The following is a 26,078-nucleotide window of genomic DNA, read 5'->3' on the forward strand; positions in this document are numbered from 1 at the left end:
CATAACACATGATTCAACACATGAGTCATGAAACCAGCTAAGAACTGATTCTTTTTAAACTTTTGCCAACATAATATTACTGAAAAGCTCAATATGTTTAGAGGAGGATGTTGACAATGTAATTCTGTTATCTGAAAAAGCTTTTTTTTTTTTTTTTTAACCTTATCTGGTTCTCTGCTAAATTGTTTCTGTCAGATAAGCGACTTTAATGACCCATGAAGTACAAATACTTATCAAAAATGAGAATAAGTATAATAAGTCCTGTCAGCTGTGGCTAAAAGTGTTAGCTTCAGAACGATCGACTCCAGCTTCACACGAAAACAACACAAAGACAGAAATCCAATCCAGCCTACAAACTTTAACCTCTGAAGAAAAACAAATCGCTGTTGTATGAAAAAGGGAGGTTTTTACCGGAAACTTTTACGCTTCCGCTCCAGCAGAGTTTTTTTTTTTTTGCGGTAGCAAGTTTTAGTTCTGCTTCAGTGATTGTTTCATTGAAGTAGCAGCACTTTTATCTCAGTGTGGTTTTAGCTCCACTGGCTAACAGCCTTTATTCTCACACCCGTTTCCTGAGCGGCGGCCTAGCAGCCTGTCCACACCGGCGGCTAATGAAGACGGATGATGTCTGTTTATTTGCTGATGCTGACAGGGAAAAGTGCATCTCAGCTCTCTGGTGACCCATCATCAAAGTCTGCACCCCCCAACCCTCTCCACACACACACACACACACAGAGTGAAGGGATTTAGCCTCTCATAAACAGGCTCACACACAGCGTTAGCCTATCCCCAGTGCTACGCCTATGCTAATGCTTCCGCTCTCATTTATACCATGAATGCCACTAAATTAACTGGAAAATGAACTACCACACGCTACATACATATCAATTAGAGTCATCTACTTGAGCCCGGCTCCGCTGGGAGAGATGTACATTTGAGATTGCCTTGACGCAAACAGCGTTGCTGGGGAATAAATGAGCTTTCAGGGTAGGGGGGTGGGTGGGGGTAGGCAGGATGGACCTGCAAGGGCTGGATGAGGTATCTGAGCAGCACAGGTATGGAGAGGGATGGATGGATGGAGGGAGGGTAGGGGGTTGGCCTTAGCACTTTTATGAGGGCTACAGCATTAACTCTGAATTAGGTCTTAACAAAGCAAGTGGCATCGATATTAATGGATGTGGCCCTCTGAGTCACCCAGCATTTATTGGTTACTGTCAGCAGGATGAAACAATTATACTGGAGAGGATGATACCCTGTGGGGAGCGTCGGCCGGTAGTCTGACTGTAGGGCTACTCTGTGGCTCTGAGGAGGAGTCTCACACTGAGTGGGACTCTGTCTGGGAAAGTTAAGGGACTCTATGGTTTGGTCTGGTGTACGTGTAAGTTTGTCTGCACCAGATTTCTCACTAAAGTGCATTCTGTACATTTGATCCAGTTAGATTTGGTTTCACACTGCAGTTTAGTGAGCGGAATAAACAACTTTACTACATCCTGTTGTTGAAGCGAATGGATCTGGACAAATTCACTGCACAACCAGGTGCCTGGCTAATTATTTCCTGGAGGTGTGAATGAGGATTTTACGATAAAAGAGTTTCTTTAGGGAATTTGGGGAAATGTGGTTCTGTATTCTTAGTTTTTTCCTCTGTGTGTATTCTTGAGCAAAAGTCTTCTTTCATAAAATAAAAAGGAAAACTAACTGTGTTTGTAATACGTTTGTGTGTTTTCGTTGGTTGTTTTGTAATCATGTCTGTTTAAAAGCTGGGATGTTATTAACTTTTGTCTTTTAACCCTGATGAGTGCTGAAACGCGTTGGTTATTTTTGTATCTCTAATAAAATGGAAATTCTCTAGTCAACAAGTGCTGCTGGTTTTTACTACATTCTGTACCAATCAGCTACGTGGGCGGAGTCTCTCTACACTTTATATTAATTGGTTTGTATGTATATTAATGGTTAATTTTAGTTAAAAATCACAATCAAAAGAATCAAAAAGAAAAATAATGTTGCAAATTCAAAAGAGAAAAATATATAAAATATATATTTTTAAATATACTTGGTTACTTAATGATTTGCAGTTATTTGAAAATTAGTTCAGTTTGGATTTTGCCAGTCTTTACTTTCATCCACAGAAAATCACAAAAAAAATGAAGGCAAAAACTGGCAAAAACAAGTATATTAAAATTCTAAAAATATTAATTGCAATGTCCAGAAAACTTTTTCTAAATAAAAAATTGTTGGAATATTAAGTATATTGAAATCACTATACAGTTAGTCAGTGGTCTCGATCTGAGGACATATCAAGACCTTGCGTTCAGTTTTATGTTATATATACAGAAATCGCTCACATTCACTTAATCATAATGATCATTTTTTACTTTACTTCAGAACTTTCCAAACAAAATACAGCAAAAACATACTCACCCACTTTTGTTCTTTTTCACTCTGTTCTCCACTCTCACATGAACACACACACACGCACACACACACACTAATAATGAGCGATTGCCTCTCTCTGACAGCACACAACTGCTATTCTGATTAACCATGAAGGTTCATGAGTGAGGTTAATTAAACTCGGAGGCTCTCATTCCATTTCCCAATAGAGGAACTTTAGTGGGTTTTGTCAGCCAGGGAAAAGAAGTTAGATTAAATAAAAATCAACATAATAATTGTAATTATTCGCCAACACTTCGTGTAGCTAATCACAACCGCCTCACAATAAAGCTGCTCAGCCTGTCTGCTGTTTTATACGTACGGGGTTTATTGAGTTTGGGGTGAACAATGACGTTAGTTATTTACTAAACACAGAGACGGCTTATCCTTCACTCCATCTGCTCTATTAAACTGAACAGGTACTGAAAAAAGAAAAGAAAGGTGTAGAAATGTGCTGCACTTCAGCTGAGGAAGCTGCATATTAAACTGTGGTGGAAGTGTGGGATTATTATTGGGTGTGTTTTAATGCTCTTTATTTTTTATGGCTTGTCATTGTGAGGCACATCAGTACAGAACAAATCCACACACTGAAGATTTTCCTCAGCAGCTACAGGAGTGTGACTGCTGTCAGTGCCGGCATTAGCATATGGCTGAGAGAAAAGTGGCAGGTTTTTCTGTAGCGTGACAGTTTTAGGAGTTTTAGGGACACAGTATTCTGTCCTTATTGCCTGTAGCTTAGCACAACTTGACAGATAGCTAAACAGTTGGGGTTGAATAAAGAGCTGGACCAAAGGCGTTTCAGTTTCTTCAGTGTTTACTTTATCCAGATTCCCAATTTCCTTTTGTGAAACTGCAAACAAACATTACATATCATAAGTTTAGGAAAATCATCAGTATAATTACAAAATACACTAATATATTAGTAAAGCACCCTGCCTTGTATCCACAAAGAACATGTGATAAAAAGGCATATAAAACAAGTCAGAACACACAGAGAAAGTCAAAACTGTCTTTTGCACAAACTTTTTTTTTTCATATTTTCTTGTAGAAGAAAATTACAGTATTTTTAGCTAAGGTGCACCAGATTCTAAGGCGCAATATTAATTAACGTCTATTTTCATACATAAGGCACGTTATACACTAGTAAGAAACAGGGGTGTTGCCATGTTTTCTTTCTAATTCAGCAGGTCTCACTGCTGGGTGGTGGTGGTGAGTGAGTAACTAAATTAAGTAAAGCTAAGCTAAGCTACGTAAACAAAACTATATATAAAAAAAATTATAGTCAAACAATCTCTGGATATTAATCTACACAGATTTCTCTCCTGAAAACAATTTATTTGGGTGAGTAAAGTGCTTCTGTTTATTTACACTAAGCTTAGATTTCCAATATTTGCACTAAAGCTGAGTTCAGCAGCATTAGCATTAGCGGCCAACCGCTAGTAAATGCCACTCGACAGCACTGCACTGAGGAACCCTGTGTGTTCCAGTAATCGAGGGCGCTATCAGTTAGCGTGTGTTTTGACACAATAAAAACACAGACTACAGTCTGATATACTCACTTCTGAACAGAGAAAGAGCTAGATTTTAGCACGGTTAGCGGCTAATGCTAATGCTGCTCCAGCAGTGCTAGCTGGGGTTAGCAGCAAGCCTAAACAGGCAGATAATACTCACCTCTAAAAGGTGAAAAAGCTAGTGGTTAGCGTGGTTAGTGGCTAATGCTAATACTGCTTCAGCCCCAGTGCTGTAGAACTAAACTGAAACTCCTGTATAACACTGTACTTAATTTATGGGACCAGTTAGGACACCAAATCCAGCACAATTATTTAACTGTTATTGCAGATCTTTGCATGTGTTCATCCTTAAAAAGGGATCAAAATTTAATTACCACTGACTTGATGTTACAGTATATTTCAGGTTATTACAGAATGTGAGTACTGTATTTTTAAGACTATAAGGTGCCCCGTTTTATAAGACACACCATCAATTAATATCCATTTTTGTCATAAAGCATACCAGATTAATTATAAAGCACATTTTAAGATACACTATTAAGGAACAAAAGTGTCGCCTGGTAAAATTCATACACTGTCGATTTTTGGGAAATTTAAAAGATTTTAAGTGCGCCTTATAATCCAAAAAATAAGGTAATCTGTTATTTGTACTGGTATCAGGAGAAACAGTATAGCTGTATAGTATAGACTGTAGCTCATGTTTTTAATGTCAGTCTGCGTGTCGCTCGCGTGTTTTGGGGACACTCAGTGAAGGTCCAGTCAAGCCAGCACTCTCTTCCCAAGGCTGTAATGAAAAAGGTGATAATTAGCTTTAGTGAAGGTCGTTAAGAGCTGCCGCTGTGAGTCTGGTCAGAGGTGACGGTTGTAGTATCGAGTGTTGAGGGCGGCCAAGGCCTAAAAGGTCAGAGAAGCAGACTTGAGACTCGGAGCTGGACCTGCTGGTTAGATTCTTAAACAAACACAAGTGGGTGATTCTCACGAAATCAGACTAATGAGGTGGCATTAAGGAGTGTGATGAACAGGTAAATGCTATCAATTTGGGAAACACTGGTTTATAAACATCTCATCATAGGCTATATTGGAAGTGATTAAAAGTAGACATTGTGATATTTTAAATTATGTATTTTTTATAATTTAGTGTGAAATTCTCAGTACCGCAACGCGTCCATTGCTGAATCTCGGCTCTTTAATTACACAATTTTAATATTTAAAATAAATAAATAATAAAAAACTTAAATGTATCTCATAAAGTAAATTGTTACAGTCAATAAAAATGTATTACTTGGAATTCATTGGTAAAAGAAAAGAAAATATTTAGAAAAATAACTTTGGTCAGAACCAATGTTCTCAGCCTCCGCAACAATTTTCAAGCACCATTTAAGACCACAAGGAACAGAAAAAAAAACAGCCATTTTGAGAAGGGGGGCACCTTTTAGTATGACACCCAAGATGGCTACCAGGTAAGCACCTAATTTTATACCTCTCCAGATAAATGTTAAAAACTTGGTTGTCAGCGAGCATACACAACTTTTTGTTTCTCATTACCGAAACAGCTAGTTTTTAATGTTTAAAAAAATGAAAATGTTATTGTGTTTTGGGAATTTTTAAGGTTTTTAAAGTCTAAATACAAAAAGCTAGCAAAAGTTTAGCCAGGCATCATGGTGGCCCCACAGAGATCAAAGAAGGTTAAGGTCCCTCATACTCCGCAACAGCCTTCTCATACACCGCAACAATTTAAGGCCTGTTGCGGTAGAGAGATTCACTGTTGCGGTAAAGAGAAATTAATGTTTAAAGTGACATGAACTTATATATATATATATATTGTTTCATAAAAAAGCCTTTATTTACTTATAATAAACAATATATAAAACAATACATGATGCAATTTCAGATAAAAAACAGATTTATGTAGCAGGGCAGTGACACCCATATAACTTCCGCATAAGATATAAAAATAATATATAAAAATAATATATATATATATATATATATATATATATATATAATATATAAATTTCATATATATAATATATACATTTCATGAAACAACTTTTATTGTTATAAACTGTTAATAAAGGTTGTTTCATGAAATTTATTTTTATAAACTTTTATTGTTATAAACTGTTTATATGTGTATATATATATATATATATATATATATATATATATATATACACATTTTATGAAACCTTTATTAACAGTTTATAACAATAAATGTTGTTTCATGAAATTTATATATATACACACATATATACATTTCATTAAACAACTTTCTTTAATTTTATCTTTAATTTTAATTTAGTTGCACATTGATGTTTACATTTTTCATGAGATTAATGCTTAATACAAAGATGTTTAATGAGATGTTGAATTGCTTGTTTCACACTTAAATATTTAATTTCAATTTAGTTATACATTGATGTTTATATCTGTCATGAAATTAATACTTAATAAAAAAGTTGTTTTATGAGATGTTGAATTACTTATTTTGTATTTAAACATTCCATTTCAATTTAGTTATACAGTGATGTTTAAAGTTTTAAGGAATTTATGTCTAATGAGGTATGTTGAATTTTGTTTTATTAAAATACACAGTTCAAAATAGGATATTTTCACAGCTTGAGTCTTACTGAGAATAATTTTCAACAGCAAATACCACATTTTGTTCAATATTACTACTCCATACAAAACTCAAGAAGTACATCATTAGAATTTGTTATTTATTCACAGCATTCACACTGTGTGTTTGTTGTGTAAAGTGTTATTGTTAATTAAGTAGGAATCCTTGTAATGACTCTCTTTACCGAAACATTGACTCTCTTTACCGAAACACCATTCTCTTTACCGCAACACATATTTATTTACTAATTATTTTACTGTTATAAAACAAATTCTAGTTTATAATGGTATTTGGATAAATTGTATTTCTTCATAGGTCATCTGTACTAAATAAGAAATTATACATGTAATTTTTCAGTTAAATATCCTGAAAAGACAGGACATGAATCATGAAATCTGTTGCGGTAATGAGACAAATCATAAAATAAAAAAAAATGGGAAACTTATAAATATAATATTTTCTGGGTTATATACACATATGAGCACAACTGTTAATAATATCTATTTAAAAAGTAACAAATGTGTAACTTTTAAACCATATCTGTTCTGTGTTTTCATGTTGCGGTACTGAGAATGTGTGTGCTCTGACTGACTAAAATGGTGCAAAATATACAGAAAAAAATTATAAAATTAAAAAAAAAAGTATTTCTAAAAAGTTCAGACCCTAGTCTTGCATAACAAAAAGAAATTTTATATTTAAATGCCTTTTGAAATTTTTCAAGTGTGAACCCTTTTAAATCTGTTTTTCGTGAGAATCACCCAAGTATCAAAAGAATGTTAGCTTTCTGTTAGTTTCTGTGCTTTCTGACCCTCAAAAGTTTAAAAAGATTTTAAATACTTTTGACTGGTTCTTATATTTAAATTTATGTATTAATCACTTTATATTTTCACTTGCATTGACACTTCATACAGAGGTTTCTCCTGTAACTGTTTGCAGAAGGGGCAAAATCTGTCCTCTTTGGTGCTCCCATAATTGAATAGCATTGTTAAAGTACCCTCTAAAGTGGCAAAAAAAGAGAGAAAGTGCCCCATTGGTTTCCCTACTTTGGGAAAAAGATGTGATATGATGTGCACTCCAGGTCAAGAAAAAACTTTGATAAGTGTCCTTCTATGTTTGCCATTCTCCCCCTCAAGCAGAAAAGACTGCCGTTATATAAAAAATATAATAAAATATTATAAATTATAATAAACGTTCACCCCACCCCACTTCAATCAGCCTGACTCTGCTTCTGCACCCCTGCATTCTTCCCTGGGTATTAAAGCTTAAAGTGTTGATGCTGGAATGGAGGATTTTTTTTTTCAACAATACTCTATATGCTAATAAGCGCTGAACCCCGAAAACGGTGATTGATGTGTAAAATTGAACTTGTCAGCGTGATTGAATGGTGCTGGTGTTACACAGCTTAATTGCTGGGAGGATAAAGGTCTGTCCTGCTGTCTTTTTGTTCGTACAGGAGGCAGAGTGATGTTCCGGCCGCACGGCTCTCTCGCGGGGGACTGAGGTCAGACGGGGAACAGAGTGGAGGTCAGTCTCTGTTTCAGTGGAGAAATATCGTACATGGCACTGATGAGTGGGCGTGTATCTGATTCCTTTCTCTCTTGGGCAAAGAAACCAATGTATGTAGGAGAACACGTCCTTCCCAGCTTATATATATATATATATATATATATATATATATACACACACAGAAACTAGTAACATGTCCCATGACTTTTGCCATGTCCCTTGGAAACTTAAGAACACTGCACTGACCAGTGGCATCTGTGTGTGTGGGCCTCCTGAATTGACGCATAGGCAATTTTAGCCAAATATTTGAGATATAATTCAGAAAGATTTCCTTGTTCCACTACTGAAGGCAAGCAGTCCTGGCCCAGATGCAGCAAGACAGGCCCAAACCATGATACTACCACCAGCATGTTTTACAGATGGGATAAGGTTCCTAGACAGAAATGCAGTGTTTTCCTTTCTCCAAACATAGTGCTTTTCATTGAAACCAAAATGTTCTATTTTCTTTTCATCCGTCCACAAAATATTCTTTAAATAGCCTTCTGGCTTGGTTTTGGAAAATGGTCTTTAATTAAATGTTTAATATTTTTAAGCCACGCCCCTTGATAAATAGTTTCCTCATTCTCTAAACCACTGATATAGAGAGATTGGTGGCTGGCCTGTTCCCCTCTCAGAGCTGGGGTCTTGGGGTCTTGGGTTCAAGTCCCTATCTGGGTGGAGTTTCCATGTTCTCCCCATGTTCAGTCCAAAAACCTGCAGATCACGTGAATTGTCTACTATAAATTGTATGTAGAAAGTTTTGATTGTAAAGCATCATTGCGAGTCTCAGAAAGTGCATGTCTGTCTGATAGATCACACCAAAAACAGCTGGCATTTGAAAAATGTTTTAATAATAAATAAGGTGGGAAATGACAATGTTTCATTTTACTCTAAATATGAGCTCATCAGTCATGAAAAGTTGGCTGACAATTTAAAGCAGTTGTACTTTTATCTTAACATAGTAAACACCAAACAATGATGGACAGCACAAGTTTCTTTTTTCCTCAGAGAACATTCTCACACACATTGTTCATTAATTTGATAAAATTAAAGAAAAAAGGTACTGCAATAGCATGGGTCCAAACCGTAGAAGCAGCCGTGTGCTAGGAGAGCACCAGAGGAAGCCCCTCCCTCACTAATGAAGTCCTCCGTTACTGCTGTCCAACACAGACAGAGCCAAGCCCTGACCCACGGCCTGACGGATAAAGTCCAAAGAACGACTCGCTGTTCGGCTGCGGCAGACATTCATATCATTACAACAACAGTGCACAGCTTGTTGTGGGATCGCCACTCCTCGACGCAAAATGGAAAGGACGCTCCGGATCCGAGTCTTCTTAATCTATAAAGATATTGCCCATTGCACATTTTCTTGTTTCACCCTCATTTAAGTGCATTTGTCTCATCAAATGTAACATGTTGTCATGGGTTATGAGATGACAAATTGCTACTCCATGGTCTATCCCTGTTCGGATAACGTGATTATGTTTGTTTTTTCTTTTTCTTTTTCCTCACGACACCTTAAATGAAAAGAGAGACGTCCCATTTTCCATCCTGTTCATTTGCAGAAATAAAAACGTATCAAATAAGCCTCTCATCTCTGTTCATCCAATCTCATCCTCACGATGCTTAACAAGACGCCATTTTCACCATATACACGTGGAACGCTTCATACATAAGAATGGGTTTAAAATAAAAAGGTTAGGGATTGTGCTTTTGAAACCAAAGTTAAAATAATAATTAAAAAAGTAAAAAATAATCAATAACAATAACATCAATAACAAAATGACAACAGTGCATTATAAAAACAAATCCTATGGCAGCACTTCTTTCAATGATTCAATGATTTGGTCAAATTTACAATAGTGACCCTCGCAACCCAACGTTTCATTTGCAGGAAAGAGTCTAGAGAGTGTGGAGAGACGAGAAGTGCGGAGAAGACCACACTGACCATCTGTAGAAGAGTGAAGGAAACTTCTGTCTGTGCTTATGGTCCACTGATGGTCTACTGATGGTCTACTGATGGTGGTACTTTGCTCCCGTGCACAGTTCCTCTCACAGTCACAGAGCAGCGCACTACAGCGCCGAGGAGCCGGCTGTGAGAACATACCCGCTCTCCACAAACTCACATCAAGTCAATGGGGCTTTAAAGCAGAAAGAATCAGCACCTAACTCCAGAAAACAAAACCCCTCAAAATGCATCACCTTTTTTTTCCTCACTCTGGAAAGATTAAATATTGCAACAGATTAAAAAAAAGAAAACATTACACATTGGTCAGTTGTTGTTTTTTTCCTGTGATGATAGATCAGATCATTTACATAATTGTGAATGGCTGTAGATGGTCTGAATCGTGTATGGTCCGCTGCTGCTGGATGAGTTTTCACTCGCCCATCAGGATTCTGTCTCTCCTCCTGACTGGACCCTCAGCTCTCCAGGAGCTGCGGAGAGAAAGAGTGGGAAGATATGTAAATTAGGGTGAATTACATCAAGATATGTAACATCAATCAAACCAAATTTACCCAATTTAATTTTCTCCCTTTTTCTCCATACTGTAGATAAGCTAATAAACCCACTCACTCACTACGAAATGATGTAAAATCATCCACCGCTCCTCTTTTCAAAATTCCACCAATCAGAGCAGCATCAGTACATAACCAACAACACTCTCAGAGGAAAGCACAGGATCCCCAGCTCTGATACACATCAGCTAACAGACACCTTTGCAAGCCGGCATCACAATAATAGCTACGAAAAGGGGAGAGAGCATGACCATCTACACGCATCGCCAATGGTACTCTCTCGGACTCTGGCTGCTGATGGCAAACAGCATGATCCTACCAGGATCTAAACTCCGTATCTTTGCTGCTAAACTAATTTGAGACCCAGACAGAGATCATCCTCTGAGCATCTAGCAGAACTAGGTCTGAGTGTATGAGGACCCAAAATGTCTAAATAATAATAATGATGATGATGATGATAATGGTATTTTAATGATAGAAGGAGTGAAGCAGTGCAGTAATTTACACTAATATGAGTCTGAGCTGAATTCTGTTGTATTGTATTGTATTGTATTCTTTTTATGTTCATTGCCACTTTGGGGCCATGATGGAAAAGACAGACCAAACCATTTTCAGGAAGTTGATCTGGGAATTTTGGTTGCTCGTAAGGTGGAGAGGTTTTGACTGTAATGGCTGTTTCTCTATTACATGCTGGGGAAATCAAGTCCAGTCTTATTAAACAGAGCAATACAGTACTGTTAGTGTTCCTGTAACAGCACCCTTGATGTTTTGCGTCATTAGTAAACTTTTTCTAGGAAATAAACATCAAATCTTTAAACTGGGGCAAAATATTAGGTCATTTTAAATGTACTATGTACTAAATGGACTAAAGTAATTGGACACACGCTCATTTATTTTTTGTTCCTCAATCAAAAATAATAATAATAAAAAAAATATGTTTTCCTGCTTTTCTTGGGAGTAACTGATGCATTTCTGTGTGGAATTGGCTGAATGATAGATAAAAGGTTAGGATGTTGGATGATCACCACCCCATCTCACCCCCAACTCCACTCCAACAACAAATAATATTACAACCCCTGGCAATAATTATAGCCAGATTGATGAAAAACACTGTTTGTCATTAGTAAAGTTGCCTCAGATAATTCAAGTTGTTATAAAAGCCAGAGGTGGTGCAATAAAGTACTGATGGTGCAGTGTTTGTCCTCATAATTCCATAATATTTTATTCAGAATTGAGTGATTCCATATTGTTTTCCTCTACTTGATCTTAAAACACAATTATAACTGTCTACATCAATTATATTTCTTTCTTTTTTATTTTTTCTGAATGCCAGAAGGTTGGAATTTTAAAGAATTTTTTGTGTAGACACAGCTCTGGAAAAAATTAAGAGACAACTTTCATTCAGATTTTGATATTTATGGGTATATGTTTGGGTGAAATGAACATTGTTGTTTTATTATATGAACTATGGCCATTTCTCCCAACTTCCAAATAAAAATATTGTCATTTAGAGCATTTATTTGCAGAAAATGAGAAATGGCTGAAATAACAAAAAAGTTCATCACAGTTTCATGTGTCTTGGCATGTTCTCCTCCACCAGTCTTACACACTGCTTTTGGATAACTTTATGCCACTCCTGGTGCACCTTCCTCTTGATTATATTCAAGAGGTTTTTCAATTTGGTAAAATCAAAGAAACTCATCATTTTTAAGGGGTCTCTGTATGTATCTGTGATTAATATACATTAATTAAAATTTCCTCCTAGACAAAATTAAAATTTCCTCCAAGACTGGTAATTCCATCATTTTTGCCAGGGGTTGTACTTCAAGGTTTCACATGAATGCATACCTCTAACTCTTCTTCCTGGTGGGAAAAGGCTCCCAGGTTGGGTAGCCCTGTTTCACTAGGGTTTCTGCGGCTTCCTGGGGCCACATCCCCCCGCCGTCGCCCTCCAGAGCCCCGGGACGAGACAGAGCTGGAAGAGCTAGGAGCCTCTTTCTGGCCCTGTGCTGCCGGGAAGTTGGGCCGGTTGTATGGAGGAATATCCTCTGCAGCTGCAAGACACAAAAAGTAGAAAAATAACATGTGATTAGTTAGTCCCAGGTCCTGTTCACACGGGATATTAACCAGGTTCTAGAGATCTGATTACAAAAAGACCCAGAGACCTACAGCAGCTTTTACACATGGCCAATTTTTAGGTTTACTACTAAGTGTAGTGTCACATAAGAGGCAAAAGTCATGGCACAGATTTTGGAATCATGTCACCAGAACGCTACAGTGACCTGTAAGATATGCGTTAAGGCCAATTTTTACTTATGCACAGAACCTATGCCGTAGTCTACATGTACTCTGCACATAGTCACGTACACCGATGAGCACCCACTATAAATTAATCTACATTTAGTGCATGACTCAGACAGCACCAGCTGTGATTGGTCTGCTTAGCCGGCCACACATTCCCGCCTTCCCAGTTTAAAGAGCGATGTAGAGACACAAACAACTGAAGGTAAAAGTATAAATGCAGGCAGCTGCATAGGGCGCTCGCACAGGCTATGCTGTAGACAACCCTTTGACTCGACGCAGAAGTATAAATTGGCCTTTAGAATACAGCCAAAAAGCAAATGTCCCTCGAAAATGTCCTTTATAGAGAATCTTTTGTGATAAAGTGTAACTCCAACTATTTATTACTACATGAATGGACATTTATGCTCAACAATCCACACTTGTCACGTTCGACCCTGGCAGTTCACCTCCTAGACACAGGAGGTCGCTCTCTGCTCAGTTTTAATTAGCTCACCTGTTCTCTACCTGGTTCATTACTTGCACTACTTAAGGACGCTGCACCTGAACAGTGGTGCGACGTCTTGTTAGTATCTCTACTGCATTTCGAAGCGTTTTCTTGTTGTCTCTGTTTATTCTGGTAATTCTGTCTGTTTTGTTATTTTTGACTACGATTTTTGGATTTGCCCTTGCCTGTTTTGATTGCCTGTTTTTTTTCCGAAACTGGATTTAGTAAACCTGCATTTGGATCCTACCGTCTGGTCTTGTGTGACAACACTACATTACCCAATTATTTACCTGCATACTGGCGTGTTTTGCCACCAGCGCCTTTTCCTCCATGTGGATTCCGATGCCTGTCGTGGTCTCCTCGTCGATCAGCTGACCCCTCTCTCGTCCGGTAGCCTCCTGCACTTCCTCTCCTATCTCTGGCCTCTCCACAGCCCATCCTGGGCAGCGTGGCGCCCCTTTCTTCATAGCTACACCTGGAGCCGTGGCTGGGAGACTTCAATCCGGCTGAGGAGGGGCTCAGGGGCATGGAAGGGTCTGTGGAACAGAACAGAGAAACTACTAAGATCTACTATGAACTACATATCGACTATAAGCTACTCTAAACATTAAACAATTTCAGAGCAGATCTAGATCTAACATCAGAATTTATTTAAGATGTTTAAGTCTTTTACCATCTGTGTATTCCTCCGGTTGTTGGTGCTTCTGCTGCTGGCTCTGGTGATTAGCTGTGTGAGGTTTGTGCCTTTTATGGGGCTTCCTCTGCATCACTGCAGTGCTCATGTTGCTGTCCGTGGACACTGGGCTATTGGGGCGGTGGCCGATGTGGTATTTCTGACCTTAAAACAATATGGAAAAATATATAGAAGGTAAGGTTACATGATCTTAAGCACATATATACATATTGGCATGTTCTCCTCCACCAGTCTTACACACTGCTTTTGGATAACTTTGTGCCACTCCTGCTGCAAAAATTCAAGCAGTTCAGCTTGGTTTGATGGCTTGTGTTCATCCATCTTCTTCTTGATTATATTCCAGAGGTTTCCAATTTGGTTAAATCAATGAAACTCATAATTTTTAAGTGGCCTCTTATTTTTTCCAGAGCTGTATATCATTGGAGAGTTAGACATTTCAGGCTTTATAACCTCTTATTGGAACATGTTTGTGTCCAACGTAAAGTTCAATGGACTCTCTTTTATTGGAATGACCTGAAAATAAATAAACTATGTGACTTGACCTGAAATAACCCCTCCCACCATATCCCTGCCACTCACCCCCTCCTACGAGGTCCACAGGCCCTGGATAATGGGCCACTCTCAGGCCGGCGTACTCTGCTGCTGTGGCCACAGCCTGGGCGAAGTCTGCGTCAGTGAAAAAGGAGCCGTCAGAGGAGCTGATGGCGCTGGAGCGGCCGGAAGACACGTTGTCCTCCTCTGAGGCAGAGCCCCAGCCGTTGATCATAGAACCAGTGACGGAGCTCTCCAGGTCACCAGTGCTGGAGGCGGGGGTCTGCTCCAGACCCCTGTGCAGCTGCAGCCGACGGGAAAGCTGCTGCTGCTGGGTCTGCTGCTGCTGCGGCTGGTACTGTGAGCTGGGGTTCTGCTGGTATTGCCTCTGGCCCAACTCTCCATCTGTCTGATCACCCTCTTCATCACCTTCTAACTCCAGATCCCCGCTGTCCAGAGCTACGGGGCCAGAGATGTAGCCGTAAGTGTGTGTGGGCGAGAGGGGCCGCGGGGGAGGCGGGGGGCTGGCCGTGTGTCGTCTGAGGGGAAGACAAAGAATTCATCATTACAGACAGCAGTTCAGAGTTTAGAGGGAAAGTACTTTTAATATACTTGCCTTTAAACCCAAATAAACTCTTGTAGTCCTTTAGGAAAGACTTGGTGTCTAAAGTTTCTAGTATCTAACGCACATAATTAGCTAGCATTGTGCTAACTATTTGCCTTAAAAAGAAGTCTGAATTTTGCCTGTATTTTCTCCTCTTTTGTAACATATCTAATTGATGCTGGTTCACTTTCTGAACCTTTTAGTGGTTTGGACCCTTTGGCTGGACAAGTACCTCACAGTACACCAATAAAGGATCCCTGGGCAAGACTAATAACACTACATTTGCCTACTGCTGTAAAATGATACAAATGGAAATCACTCTGGATAGGATAGGTAAATAATGAATAACCATTTAGCTAACATTTCTCTCATTTAGATAAATCTGTCATTTTTATTACTATTGTACTGTACTGTATTGTGTTGTATTGTGAGTGAAGTGTGCATTCATGTCTAAATAAATAAAAGTACAAATGAAGCACTTTTTTAATGTAAGACTTTTTCCAAAAGGGAAAATGGTTGATATATGATTATTGGCTAGAATGGCTCAAATAGTGGTGTTAAAATAAATTAGCCTGATAGCTTCAGTAATAAACTTAAGCAATCTCCAGACTGCACACATTGATTCAGATTTTCGGAAATTGTATAGTGCAGTGACTCTGGAACAGACGCTCCTCAGGGTCCACCTAGACGGTCCACATTTTTGCTCCAAACAACTCGCAACACAGAGCAATACTGCAAAAATGTCAGCGGGACCCTGAGGACCACTAGCCTTCTTACAGCAGTCTGAGATTGAATTTCCTGCTCAAGCAAGAGAACCACACTAAACTAATAGCAGGAAAGACTCCCAACACTGCGCTCCACTCTAACATAAATCAACTATAAGTCACTGCAGAGGAGCCTCTGTCAAATGGCAGAAATGTAGAAGTGTAATATTATGAGTTTTGTGATCATTATCAGGTACTGGAGGAACATTACCTGCGCTCGTCTTGGCTGTTGTGCAGTCCTGGGTGAATATCCCCCTGAGGGGAGGGGGTGAGCGTGGCTGTGGATTGGTGACTGTAGGACATTCCAGCAGGGGAAGAGGCCGCCCCCCTGACAGGTGGCGTGGGGCACCTGTCCAAACTCTCCTGCCCTTCATCCTCCTCTTCCTCCATCTCTCCTTGGTGCAGGTACATGCGGTTCTGCAGCATGGGGCACTGGGGGTCTGGATCAAAACTAAACCACAGAAACATTCTGTATTAGGGGATGCTATGCTAAATTATATTTTTATGGTTAATTTACCGTATTTTTTAGACTAAAAGGTGCAACATATTATAAGGCGCAATAGGCAACACTAGTAAGGAACAGGGGTGTTGCCATGTTTTCCTTCTAATTCAGTGGGTCTCGCTGCTGGGGGCACCTAAGTAAACAAAACTGTATTTCTTTAAAAAGTTATTTTCTTTCTAAGTCAAATGGGTGCTCAAGCTACACAGATTTCTGTCCTGAAAACTGTTTATTTGGGTGAGTAAAGCGCTTCTGTTTACAGTAAGCTTAGATTTTTAGTATTTTAGTGCGGTTAGCAGCAGCGCTATCCATGGTTAGCAGCGCTCAGCACTAGTAAATGTTGCCCAACAGCGCTACACTGAGGAACTGAGTGTTCCAGTAAGCCAGAGAGTTATCAGCTAGCAGTTCATCCCACAAAGCTTGTTTTAACCAATATACCCACCTCTTATCGGTGAAAGAGCTAGCGCTGTGGTTAGCGGCTAATGCTAATATTGCATAGTGCAGTGACTCAGTTCAGATATATCAGATGCCTATAACAGACGCCTGTGCTGAATGAGATCATCTAGGGAGTGATGAGGTGAAAGAGCACCATCTACCCACCCAGAGAAAGCAAGGCCAATATTGTCCTCTCAGACTCCGGCTGCTGATAGAAAACAGCATGACTGTGAACCAGTGATCTTCTAATCATATAGACAGTGCTGAGTAGACCACAAGGAGCACCAGAGGATGTAAATGTTTTAGAGTCATCTGAAGTGTGTGCATACTGTATATACTGTGAGTGTGCATGCTTACCTCTTGTCCAAAGGCTGTAGGTAGTCCTCACAGCTGCGGCTGGGTGGGGGGTTTAGAGGGGGTGGGGGTAGTGGCTCTGCCCAGTTTACTGCATTCTGTTTGGCTAGTTTTGGCGTTCGTGTCCCTTTTTTATAATTTTGGCTCCCTGAAGAGGGGGAGAGAGATTTAAAGAATATACAGTTATCAAATCAAATTTATTGGCATAGCGCTTTTTACAACTGCTGTTAATTACAGGACAAAGAATCAAGCAAAACATTAAACATAGAAAATACAGAATACAGAACCCCCAGTGAGCGCGGAGGCAAGGAAAAACTCCCTCAGAGCTGCAGGAGGAGGAAGAAACCTTGGGAGGACCAAGACTCACATTTAAGGGGGGACCATCCTGCCACTGGTCAAATGGCTTTTAAATTCATTTTAAAAAGTCTTTATACATCCATATAGGTCTTATATATTCAAGAGTGATTATAGCAGTGCCACTAATGAAAGTTACTCTTTATAAATACCCGACAAAGAAGTATTTTGTCCTTCCTTGAACCTCTTGCATGTATATTGTATATTTGTACTGGTCAACACTGTAACACTGAGACTAAGAGTAGTTTAGATAGTTAGAACAGTCCAAATGTCACCAATGTAGCTTTTAATATGATCTGCATCAAAGATCCCTCAGAGTCCTTTACTACTTTACTACGGTGACTTAAAAAAGAAGTGACATTTGAATGACAGCCCTGAACATCCTCATGATGTGTGATGGTGTGAGTGCGGGCATACCTGAGGTGCTATTGCTGCCTCTGTCAGAGCTGTGGTAGGACCCTGCTGAGCTGTGCTCATTTGCCTGGTTATAGGGGATAGTTGGAGGCAGGCTGACCTCGCCCCCTCTGTAATGATCTGAAGAAAGAAGCAGGAGAAATACGGTTTTGACAAAAAAAATAAAGTAGGCACCCCTTTAAAAAAATGCTCTCATATTTTTCCACTAAAACATATCTTTGAATATGATACACATATCTTTTGAAATTGATCCCTTACAGACCTTGCGACCATTACAAAGGACATCACACTGTTAAAAAATGTTTTGTTGCACATAATACTAATTGAATAGACCATGAACCAGCCGATTGAAAAGTGCCCAAGACAATTAAACAGTAGCTTAGCCCCGCCCACTTCACTGGAGAAAAAACAACACTCAACTCAGACATTATGGCATGATAGCCATAATGCACTTGGACCAAAGAGGCAAAGAAAAATGATATTTTTACTAATTTTATGTGATTGAAAACACTTTTCTTTATCATGATTATGAATGTTTTTTGAAAGAAAAAGGTATATCAATATCAAATAAAAAATAAAAATGTTAAATACAGAGCTCCAATACAATGGACATTAAAAAAGCAATTAAATATTTAGTTTAGTTAGTTTAATTTAATTTGTTTTTTTTTACATACAGTTTATATTAGGTTATTAAGAGTCTCCTTTTGTGTGCATTAAAGACAGAAAACAGCATTATTATATTTTTCTCTGTCACTGATTATAATTCGGGTCTGAAAGGGATATTACATCCTTACTGTTATTAGATTATACAAGATTTTTTCTACAAAAAGTTCTACGAAATCTGAATCTAATTTTTTTAAGCCTTAGACAGTACAAAAATATATTTTTGCTTTTTTAAACACACTTAACATGTCTTTAAGTATACTAACTTTTGTTCAGTCTGTTTTGCTCCATGATGTTAAACTGCATCTGAGATGTAATCTCTGGGGGTTTTGGTTGCTGGGGTTTCCAGCGCTTGTCGTTGAAGTCGCCAGGCCCCGCCCCCGGTCCCGCCCCGCTGTTCTTGGTCATGATGTTTGACTGGATGAGCTGGGTGGTGGCGTAAGGTGTGGGCTCATATGGTGTAGGTGGACTCCCTCCTGGACCCATGTAGCAAATACCGGAGCTGTTGAAGGTCTTCATCTCGTTGAGTTTGTTGGACAGGTCTACGTCGCTGTAGACGGCTGAGTCTGAGCCCATCATCACCCCCTGCTTGTTATCCAGCTGACTGTTGTAGTTTGCGATGCAGTCGGCTGAAGAAACAGAAGAGAAAACAGCATATGGTTGATATGAGCAAATGAAGATGGAAGAAGAAGTGAAAGCTGGCTGATTCACAGTTAAACCTTGAGTGGTGCACCAAGGAATATTAAATGCCAGCAAATCTTAGGAAATGGAATGTTTCTTCCGTATTGCACCCAATATTACTCAAAAGATAACAACTCACAACTTATACAAACAGGTGTGGAGCATTGAAACTGAATTATTGGGAATGTGATAGGTCGACAAGTTGGAATGGTGACCCATTTGTGACCCAAAACTAAAAATCCAACAGAAGAACCTGACTTCAATCAAATTATCAATCAAATCCCCACAGAAGTGCTCCAACTTCTAATGTAAAGCCTTCACAGATGAGTAGAGTCTATTACAGCAGAAAAGTGAGTCAATCTCTCTGTAAATACTCCTGATATGAGAAGAAACTTAAGGAAAACAAGTGATAACTGTTTTATCACACATTCAGACATACAGTGCTGCTTGAAAGTTTGTGAACCCTTCGCGAACCATTTTCCATATTTCTGCATAAATATGACCTAAAACATTACCAAGACCTTAACCCAATCGAAATGTTGGGTTAGGACCTGAAGCGAGAAGTTAATGTAAGGAAACCCACCAACAACTAAGAGTTAAAGCTGTTTTATATATTTGATTAACTGGGTTCTCTTTACTTACTTTTAGGACTTGTGTGAAATTCTGATGATGTTTTACGACTTATGTATGCATGTGCCCATCACCTATTCACATTCATAATTCAAAACCTATTTTTACATTAGCTATAGCTCCGCATTATATTATTCTGTTATTTGTTTGTACTGTCGGGGTCGACCTGAGGGGGATAGAGTCTTGGTTCCTTCTAAGGTTTATTCCTCTAGTATGAGGGAATTTGAAGTTCTTCCTTGCCATTATTGGCATCACTGTGGTGCTCACTCATAAAATGCTTTGACTCGTTTCTCTTTAAAGCTGGTTTGTGATTTGTTGTAAAAAAGTGCTATATAAATAAAACTGAATTTAAATATAGAACATTTTAAAGGGTTAACAAACGTTAAAGCACCACTGTATAGGGTCAGTTTCTCAGAAAATGATTATTGATAGTTCTAGACTATATTTCCTTTCCTTAAAAAAGCTCAAATTAAATTGCTCTGCAGTCCATACCTAGGCTTAATCCAACCTGTAGTGCATAGCTAGTTTACTGAGTGTAGTACGTCTTATTGTTCTGTAAATCATGTAATTCTCCAGTATATATATGTTTATTTGTATCACTCAGGCAGTACAGTTCTGTGCGAGTAAGTGTCTACTGTGGAGGTGATGCATCTGTGGTGATTGATGTCATCTCCTGCAGTAGAAACTGAAAATTGTCACAGTTAAACTTTTATGAATCCGGACGAGCACAGATGGGCAGGACGAGGAAGGCCACAGTCAAGGACACGTTTTCCCGCAGAGTAAACAAACAAGGATTGATGCAAGTTTTCTACCTGGGCTGGCCAATTGATCTGAGTATCTCAACCAAACCTCCAGAGCACCCATAAAATTGCAGCCTGTTTTTATTGCAGGAAACCAATTAGACTGATGCTGCCTTAGTGTCTTCCGCAGTGTCTCGTTACAGCACAACTCTTGCTGCTGCAGCAGGTCTGGAAAAAAAGCACTAATGGAGGCACCTCTTAAGTTCTCTCATGATTCAGAGAATATAATTATACAGCATACAGAACAATCATAGACTTCTTTATAATTATTAAATCACGTCTGGTTGTAGATCAGAGCCCTGCTTTTTAAGGGAGTCATTCTGAAGCACCCCTGAAGCAGCTTTGGGTTAAGTGACTCAAGTGACTCAAATGACTTGCAACAGTAGGGGTTAGGAGATAGGAGATGTGTAATAGTGTTCAAGTTAACTGATAACTGTAGATTATATGGACACTGTAGTTCCTTAACTTTCCTTTTTATATGGAAACAAATCCAAAAAGTGTCAAGCCATGTTGTCAGACTTGTAAAAAGAGTATCTGCAATAGAGATAAGAACAGGACTTTTCTCTTGAACCAAGCATTGTCTCAGACTGCCTTCATTGAGCTTACAGCACAGAAGCAATGCAGAGTTTTCTACAGGTTAAATCCCAGCAATAAAAACTTTCAGTAGTAAAAGTTCAAGTAAATGCTCCTATTGGTTCCTCTACAACTCAGCTACTTCTGTATTTAATAAAAGTAAATGGGATAATGGTCTACACATTAAGCAGAGGGGCAGTCAGTGCAGTTAAAAGTTTGGACACTTATGGAAATGTTTCCTCACTTCTATTTTTTTCTACATAATCCAAAATAACAGTAAAGACACGATAACACAACTATGAAATAACATTGAATAACATAGCTATCCAAAATCTCTTTGAGTTCTAAAGCAGCTTTAAACACTCTTCACAATCCTATTGAAAATCTTGAAACCACCCAGGCAGCTTCTCCAGGAGGCCTGAAGAATATCCATGTATGCCTAGACCTTATTAGCTACTTGCATCCAAACTTACTCGTTGTTTTAGGACCCTTACTAAACATGGTTCTCTGAAATGATGGCATAGAAGAACAACATCTGATATTCCTCCTGAACCTTTTAATTGATAATTCTCTTTATCATTATTTTGCAAGAAGATTAAAACCCCTTTATTTTTCAGCAACTCTTTCACACTAGACCAGAGGTTTTTAGGTATAGGCCACACAGTGTAATCACTGGGAGTTAAATTAAGTATCAAGGCTGAAACCTTGGTTAAAAGAAGGCTGGAAACTTAAATGTTCAGACTCTTGTGGCCTCCATTTGAATAAACTGGGCCATGGTCAAGCAAGTAAACGTTTCATGACAAATGTGCCACATCTGGGTTGAACGCTAAAAGCCGGCTGGCGTTCCTTTCAGGCATGTCTGCTCCAGCGCTCCAGAGGGGAAGGCAGATATGTCACCAGCAGCAGGTGATCTATTTGAGCTCTTTAGCTCGAACAAAGGAGCCTGTGCTGCCTAGTCTCTCCACATGACATTGTTCTACATATCCTCCAACACTGCTTGAAAGATTCATGTGTTCAACACATCAATGATTGATTTGCTTTAGAATCCCTGGTAGAAAAAAAACAATTATAACAAAACATGAACAACTTCCATGTGCCTCATTCAATCTGAAACTGCCACAAGTTGCTGATTAAAACACTATTTTCTTAACCACAGAGAAAAAAGCTCTGCCCTCTAAATAGGAAGGGAAGAAGCTGTGTTGTCTTTATTATCTTCCCAGCATAAATCAGCTTGGCTTCTTCTGTCTCTTGTGGTCCAGCTTGTTCTTTCCCTTTCATTCCAACTCCGGATATGTTGGTCTTAATTTGTGCCTTTCGTTTACACTTTCTTCCATATAATCACTTTCTTACACTCATCTTCTTATTTTTTGTTTTTATCTGGTCATCTGAGGCCACACAGCAATTCTTTACAATCATTTTACCACTTCAACAAGCTAATAAAGGCTATAGTAACACAAAATATTTAATTTTTTCCTTCTATTTTTTATATTTTTTATTTTTAAAAACACTTTCTTGATACCATACATGTTTTGAACCTTCAGTGTAAGCACGTTTTGAAGGGCAAAATACATTCAGTGCCATGTGTCCAATTTTCCTTGAGATGTAAAGGCTGTATCTCAAACCAAGTACAAGCACACTAAACAGTGCACCACCATTAAAAGTGCATTCATTAGTGTAATGACTTGGGTGTAGCTGTGTAAAGTTTGCAGAAAAACAACACAAACAGAACAACAGGTATGCTAAATTTAGTCAATTTAAATTGATAGGTCTCAAACAGCTCAGAGAGATGGGATCTCACGACAAACAGTATGGATGCTTTGAATATTTGTCAAAAAAGGCAAAAAAGTACACCAAACAATGACTAATTTATTTGAGGTCATGCTGCATTGTTTCCTTTAGATTTCTTTCAGCAGCGACGTCACTTAATTCCAAAACATACACAAAACAGAGCCAAACACCTGTGAAAAACCATGTGTGGTATTCAGCATTTCACCAAATGTTCAATAAACCAAAAACGAACCAGAAAAGGCAAATCATATATCATAAAAACAACTTTTATTCATGACTCACATAAAATTAGAGCTCTTACCTGGACGGCTGTAGGTGGTCAGGTTGCTGTCGCTAGTACCGTTGCCACCATTGCAGCAGTTGATGCTACAGTCTTTGTGATTGGCACAGGCGTTCGGCCAGGAGTCTGCTAACCACGGCTGATTGGCTGTCTCTCCCATGTTCAGGAGGCCAGGCCTGCAACATATAGAGCACTTTGTTATTAACTGTAACATTAATGGTCCAGGGCTATGGCGGCTTTCTAATAGATTTTGCATTTAGCATTGCTGTGAGGATTTAATTTTTGTATTAAGTGACAAGAGCAACAGTAAAATCAGGAAGATGTTGGATGATCATCCCAGACTTCATCTTCAACTCCCCAACTCATCCCTTCTTCATCATCATTTCAGAGAATACAGCTACTCAACTACTGCACAGCTCATTACTGAGGGACTTTATATATCCCTCTACATAAACTAAAGGTGACAATAGGTTCATGTTGTTTATCTGCTCAAGAGAATCCTATTCTATTGTCAGAATTCTCTATAGGGAACAGACAAGCTGTGTGTATGAACCTATGCAATCCTTTCTTCCTGCTGATGCAACTTTACAGCATAACAAGACTGTATAACCAGCACGGCTCCCAGTAGACCACATACATATATATATAGGGTCGGTTTCCCAGAGAGGGATTAAGCCAAGAGTCTTAGACATTGTTTTTCTTTCAAAAATGTAAAATCTCCATTTAAAAAGGTTGCTTAGATCAAGACTAGGTTTAAAACTTGTTGAGGAAACTGTCCTATACATTATACACTTACACATACTATTCATAACAGAAGGCAGAACTTACTCTTTTTAAATATACCTTAACAATGTGCAACACAGGTTTTTATTTGATTAATATTAATTAAAATAAAATTTAAGTATTTTTTAAGCATTTTTCGCACTATAGGGTGCACCAAATTTTAAGGCGCACTATCAATAAACGTCTATTTTCTAGTCTATATTCATACATAAGGCGCACCGGATTATAAGGCGCATTTTATGCGACACTAGTAAGAAACAGGAGTGTTTCCCTTCTAATTCAGCACGTCTCGCTGCTGGGTAAAGCTAAGCTAAGCTGAGCAAACAAAACTGTTCTTAAAGGTCACCTTCCGTCGTTTTTTCTTTCATTTTAAAATGTCTAGTTGTGGTCTCTAGTATGAATGAATGACATGTGAGCCGTTTTTGTAAAAAAAAAGTGCTCAGGTGTCTCTGTATAGCTCTTTTTTAATGGACTGTTTTAGGGGTGTGTCCAAAATGACCGGATTCCAGCTTTGCTCATGAATATTCATACATGCAAACACCATGCAAATATCTCTCCTCTGATTGGCTAGGAGCACTGCGACGCCCCTCCACCGCTCTGCCGCTCACTGCCTCCCACCTCCTAACTGATGAGCGGTGATGTTGCGTCGCTTCAGCTCCGCCTCTGGGAGTTTCTCGAGCCAAGGTGGGCTGGTCTGTGAGTTTCTGCCTACATAGGCAGAAAGATAATTCAAAATTCACCCGTTTTTCGGAGGGGGGGAGGGGGGATTTCTTTGCTTAGCTCCTGCAGACAATGGGGGCTGCAAAACAGTTTAATGTGCAGGTGTACACATTCAACTCGGAGAGACCTACTGTATTCCACAAAAAACAAGAAAAATCGGATTTTCGCGGAAGGTGAGCTTTAAAAAAATACACATTTTAAAGTCAAACGAGTGCTGGATGTTAATCTACACAAAACTGTTTATTTGGGTGAGTAAAGTGCTTCTGTTTATTTACAGTAAACTTAGATTAGCAGATTTCCGCTTAGGCTAGCCGTGGTTAGGTTAGCGGCTAATGCTGCCTGACAGAGCTACACTGAGGAACCCTGAGTGTTTTGATAAGCCAGAAGGATATTAGCTAGAGGTTCCATCCACGTAGCTTGTTTTGACACAATAAAAGTGCAGACTACAGGGCAAAAACACTAATTTCTTAACGGCGAAATATCTAGCGCTTAGCATGATTAGCGGCTAATGCTAATACTGCTTCAGTCTGTGCTGGAGAAACTTCATTGAAACTCCTTTCCTTCAGTGGAGGGGTTTTACTGCTCCTTACAACCTGACTAGTAACATAAATTTTAAATACATAAGGTGCACCGGAAAGGATTTTAAGTGTGCTTTATAGTGTGAAAAATATGGTATGACATTTTTTACGCAAGAATTAAGCCTAGTGGTAGACTATATTTCCCTTTCAAAGGATAATCTCCACTCAAAATGCTGCATAGTCCGAAACTAGGCTTAATACCTGTTTAGAAACGTGTTTAAAGTGTCAGTTTGTTTCCTCCTTATTCTTTTGTGTGCATTCTTATACCTTTGCTGCTTTAAAAATGTGCATTTTACCACAGCAGGTTAATAAATGATTACCTTAACTTGTAAATATTGTACATTGGGATAAAACTTTTGTAAACCCTCTCATTGACACATTGTTTATCCGCCACACTCTCACACACACACACACACACACACACACACACACACATCATTTCTGTTGAAATAATCCAACATTGACAGAATACAGTACGCACAAAAGATTTAGAGGAGATGATTCATAATGCAGCTCCTCAAGATC

At 38.8% G+C, this 26,078-nt stretch overlaps 1 protein-coding gene and 1 long non-coding RNA gene across 3 annotated transcripts in view; one reads left to right on the top strand and one right to left on the bottom strand.

Moving 5' to 3' along the window:
* Window positions 1–3,557: 3,557 nt before the first annotated feature.
* On the top strand, window positions 3,558–10,098 carry LOC111195073 (uncharacterized). Its single transcript, XR_002651470.2, has 3 exons — window positions 3,558–3,768; window positions 8,012–8,082; window positions 9,998–10,098. It is a non-coding gene; the product is annotated as an uncharacterized LOC111195073 (long non-coding RNA).
* The window catches only part of LOC103038694 (roundabout homolog 1), a 356,100-nt gene continuing 338,954 nt past the window's right edge, over window positions 8,933–26,078 (bottom strand). For both annotated transcript variants that reach the window (XM_022681288.2, XM_049468390.1), the window contains 10 exons: window positions 23,494–23,648; window positions 18,987–19,349; window positions 18,061–18,177; window positions 17,293–17,437; window positions 16,213–16,452; window positions 14,682–15,172; window positions 14,082–14,246; window positions 13,699–13,944; window positions 12,469–12,674; window positions 8,933–10,539 (listed from right to left, as the gene is read on the bottom strand). In XM_022681288.2, the coding sequence (XP_022537009.2) occupies window positions 10,525–10,539; window positions 12,469–12,674; window positions 13,699–13,944; window positions 14,082–14,246; window positions 14,682–15,172; window positions 16,213–16,452; window positions 17,293–17,437; window positions 18,061–18,177; window positions 18,987–19,349; window positions 23,494–23,648 (2,143 nt within the window). In that variant the 3' untranslated portion in view covers window positions 8,933–10,524. The remainder of the gene's footprint in view (window positions 10,540–12,468; window positions 12,675–13,698; window positions 13,945–14,081; window positions 14,247–14,681; window positions 15,173–16,212; window positions 16,453–17,292; window positions 17,438–18,060; window positions 18,178–18,986; window positions 19,350–23,493; window positions 23,649–26,078) is intronic.

The sequence above is a fragment of the Astyanax mexicanus genome, chromosome 20, assembly GCF_023375975.1.
Source record: "Astyanax mexicanus isolate ESR-SI-001 chromosome 20, AstMex3_surface, whole genome shotgun sequence".
Classification (NCBI taxonomy): Eukaryota; Metazoa; Chordata; class Actinopteri; order Characiformes; family Acestrorhamphidae; genus Astyanax; species Astyanax mexicanus.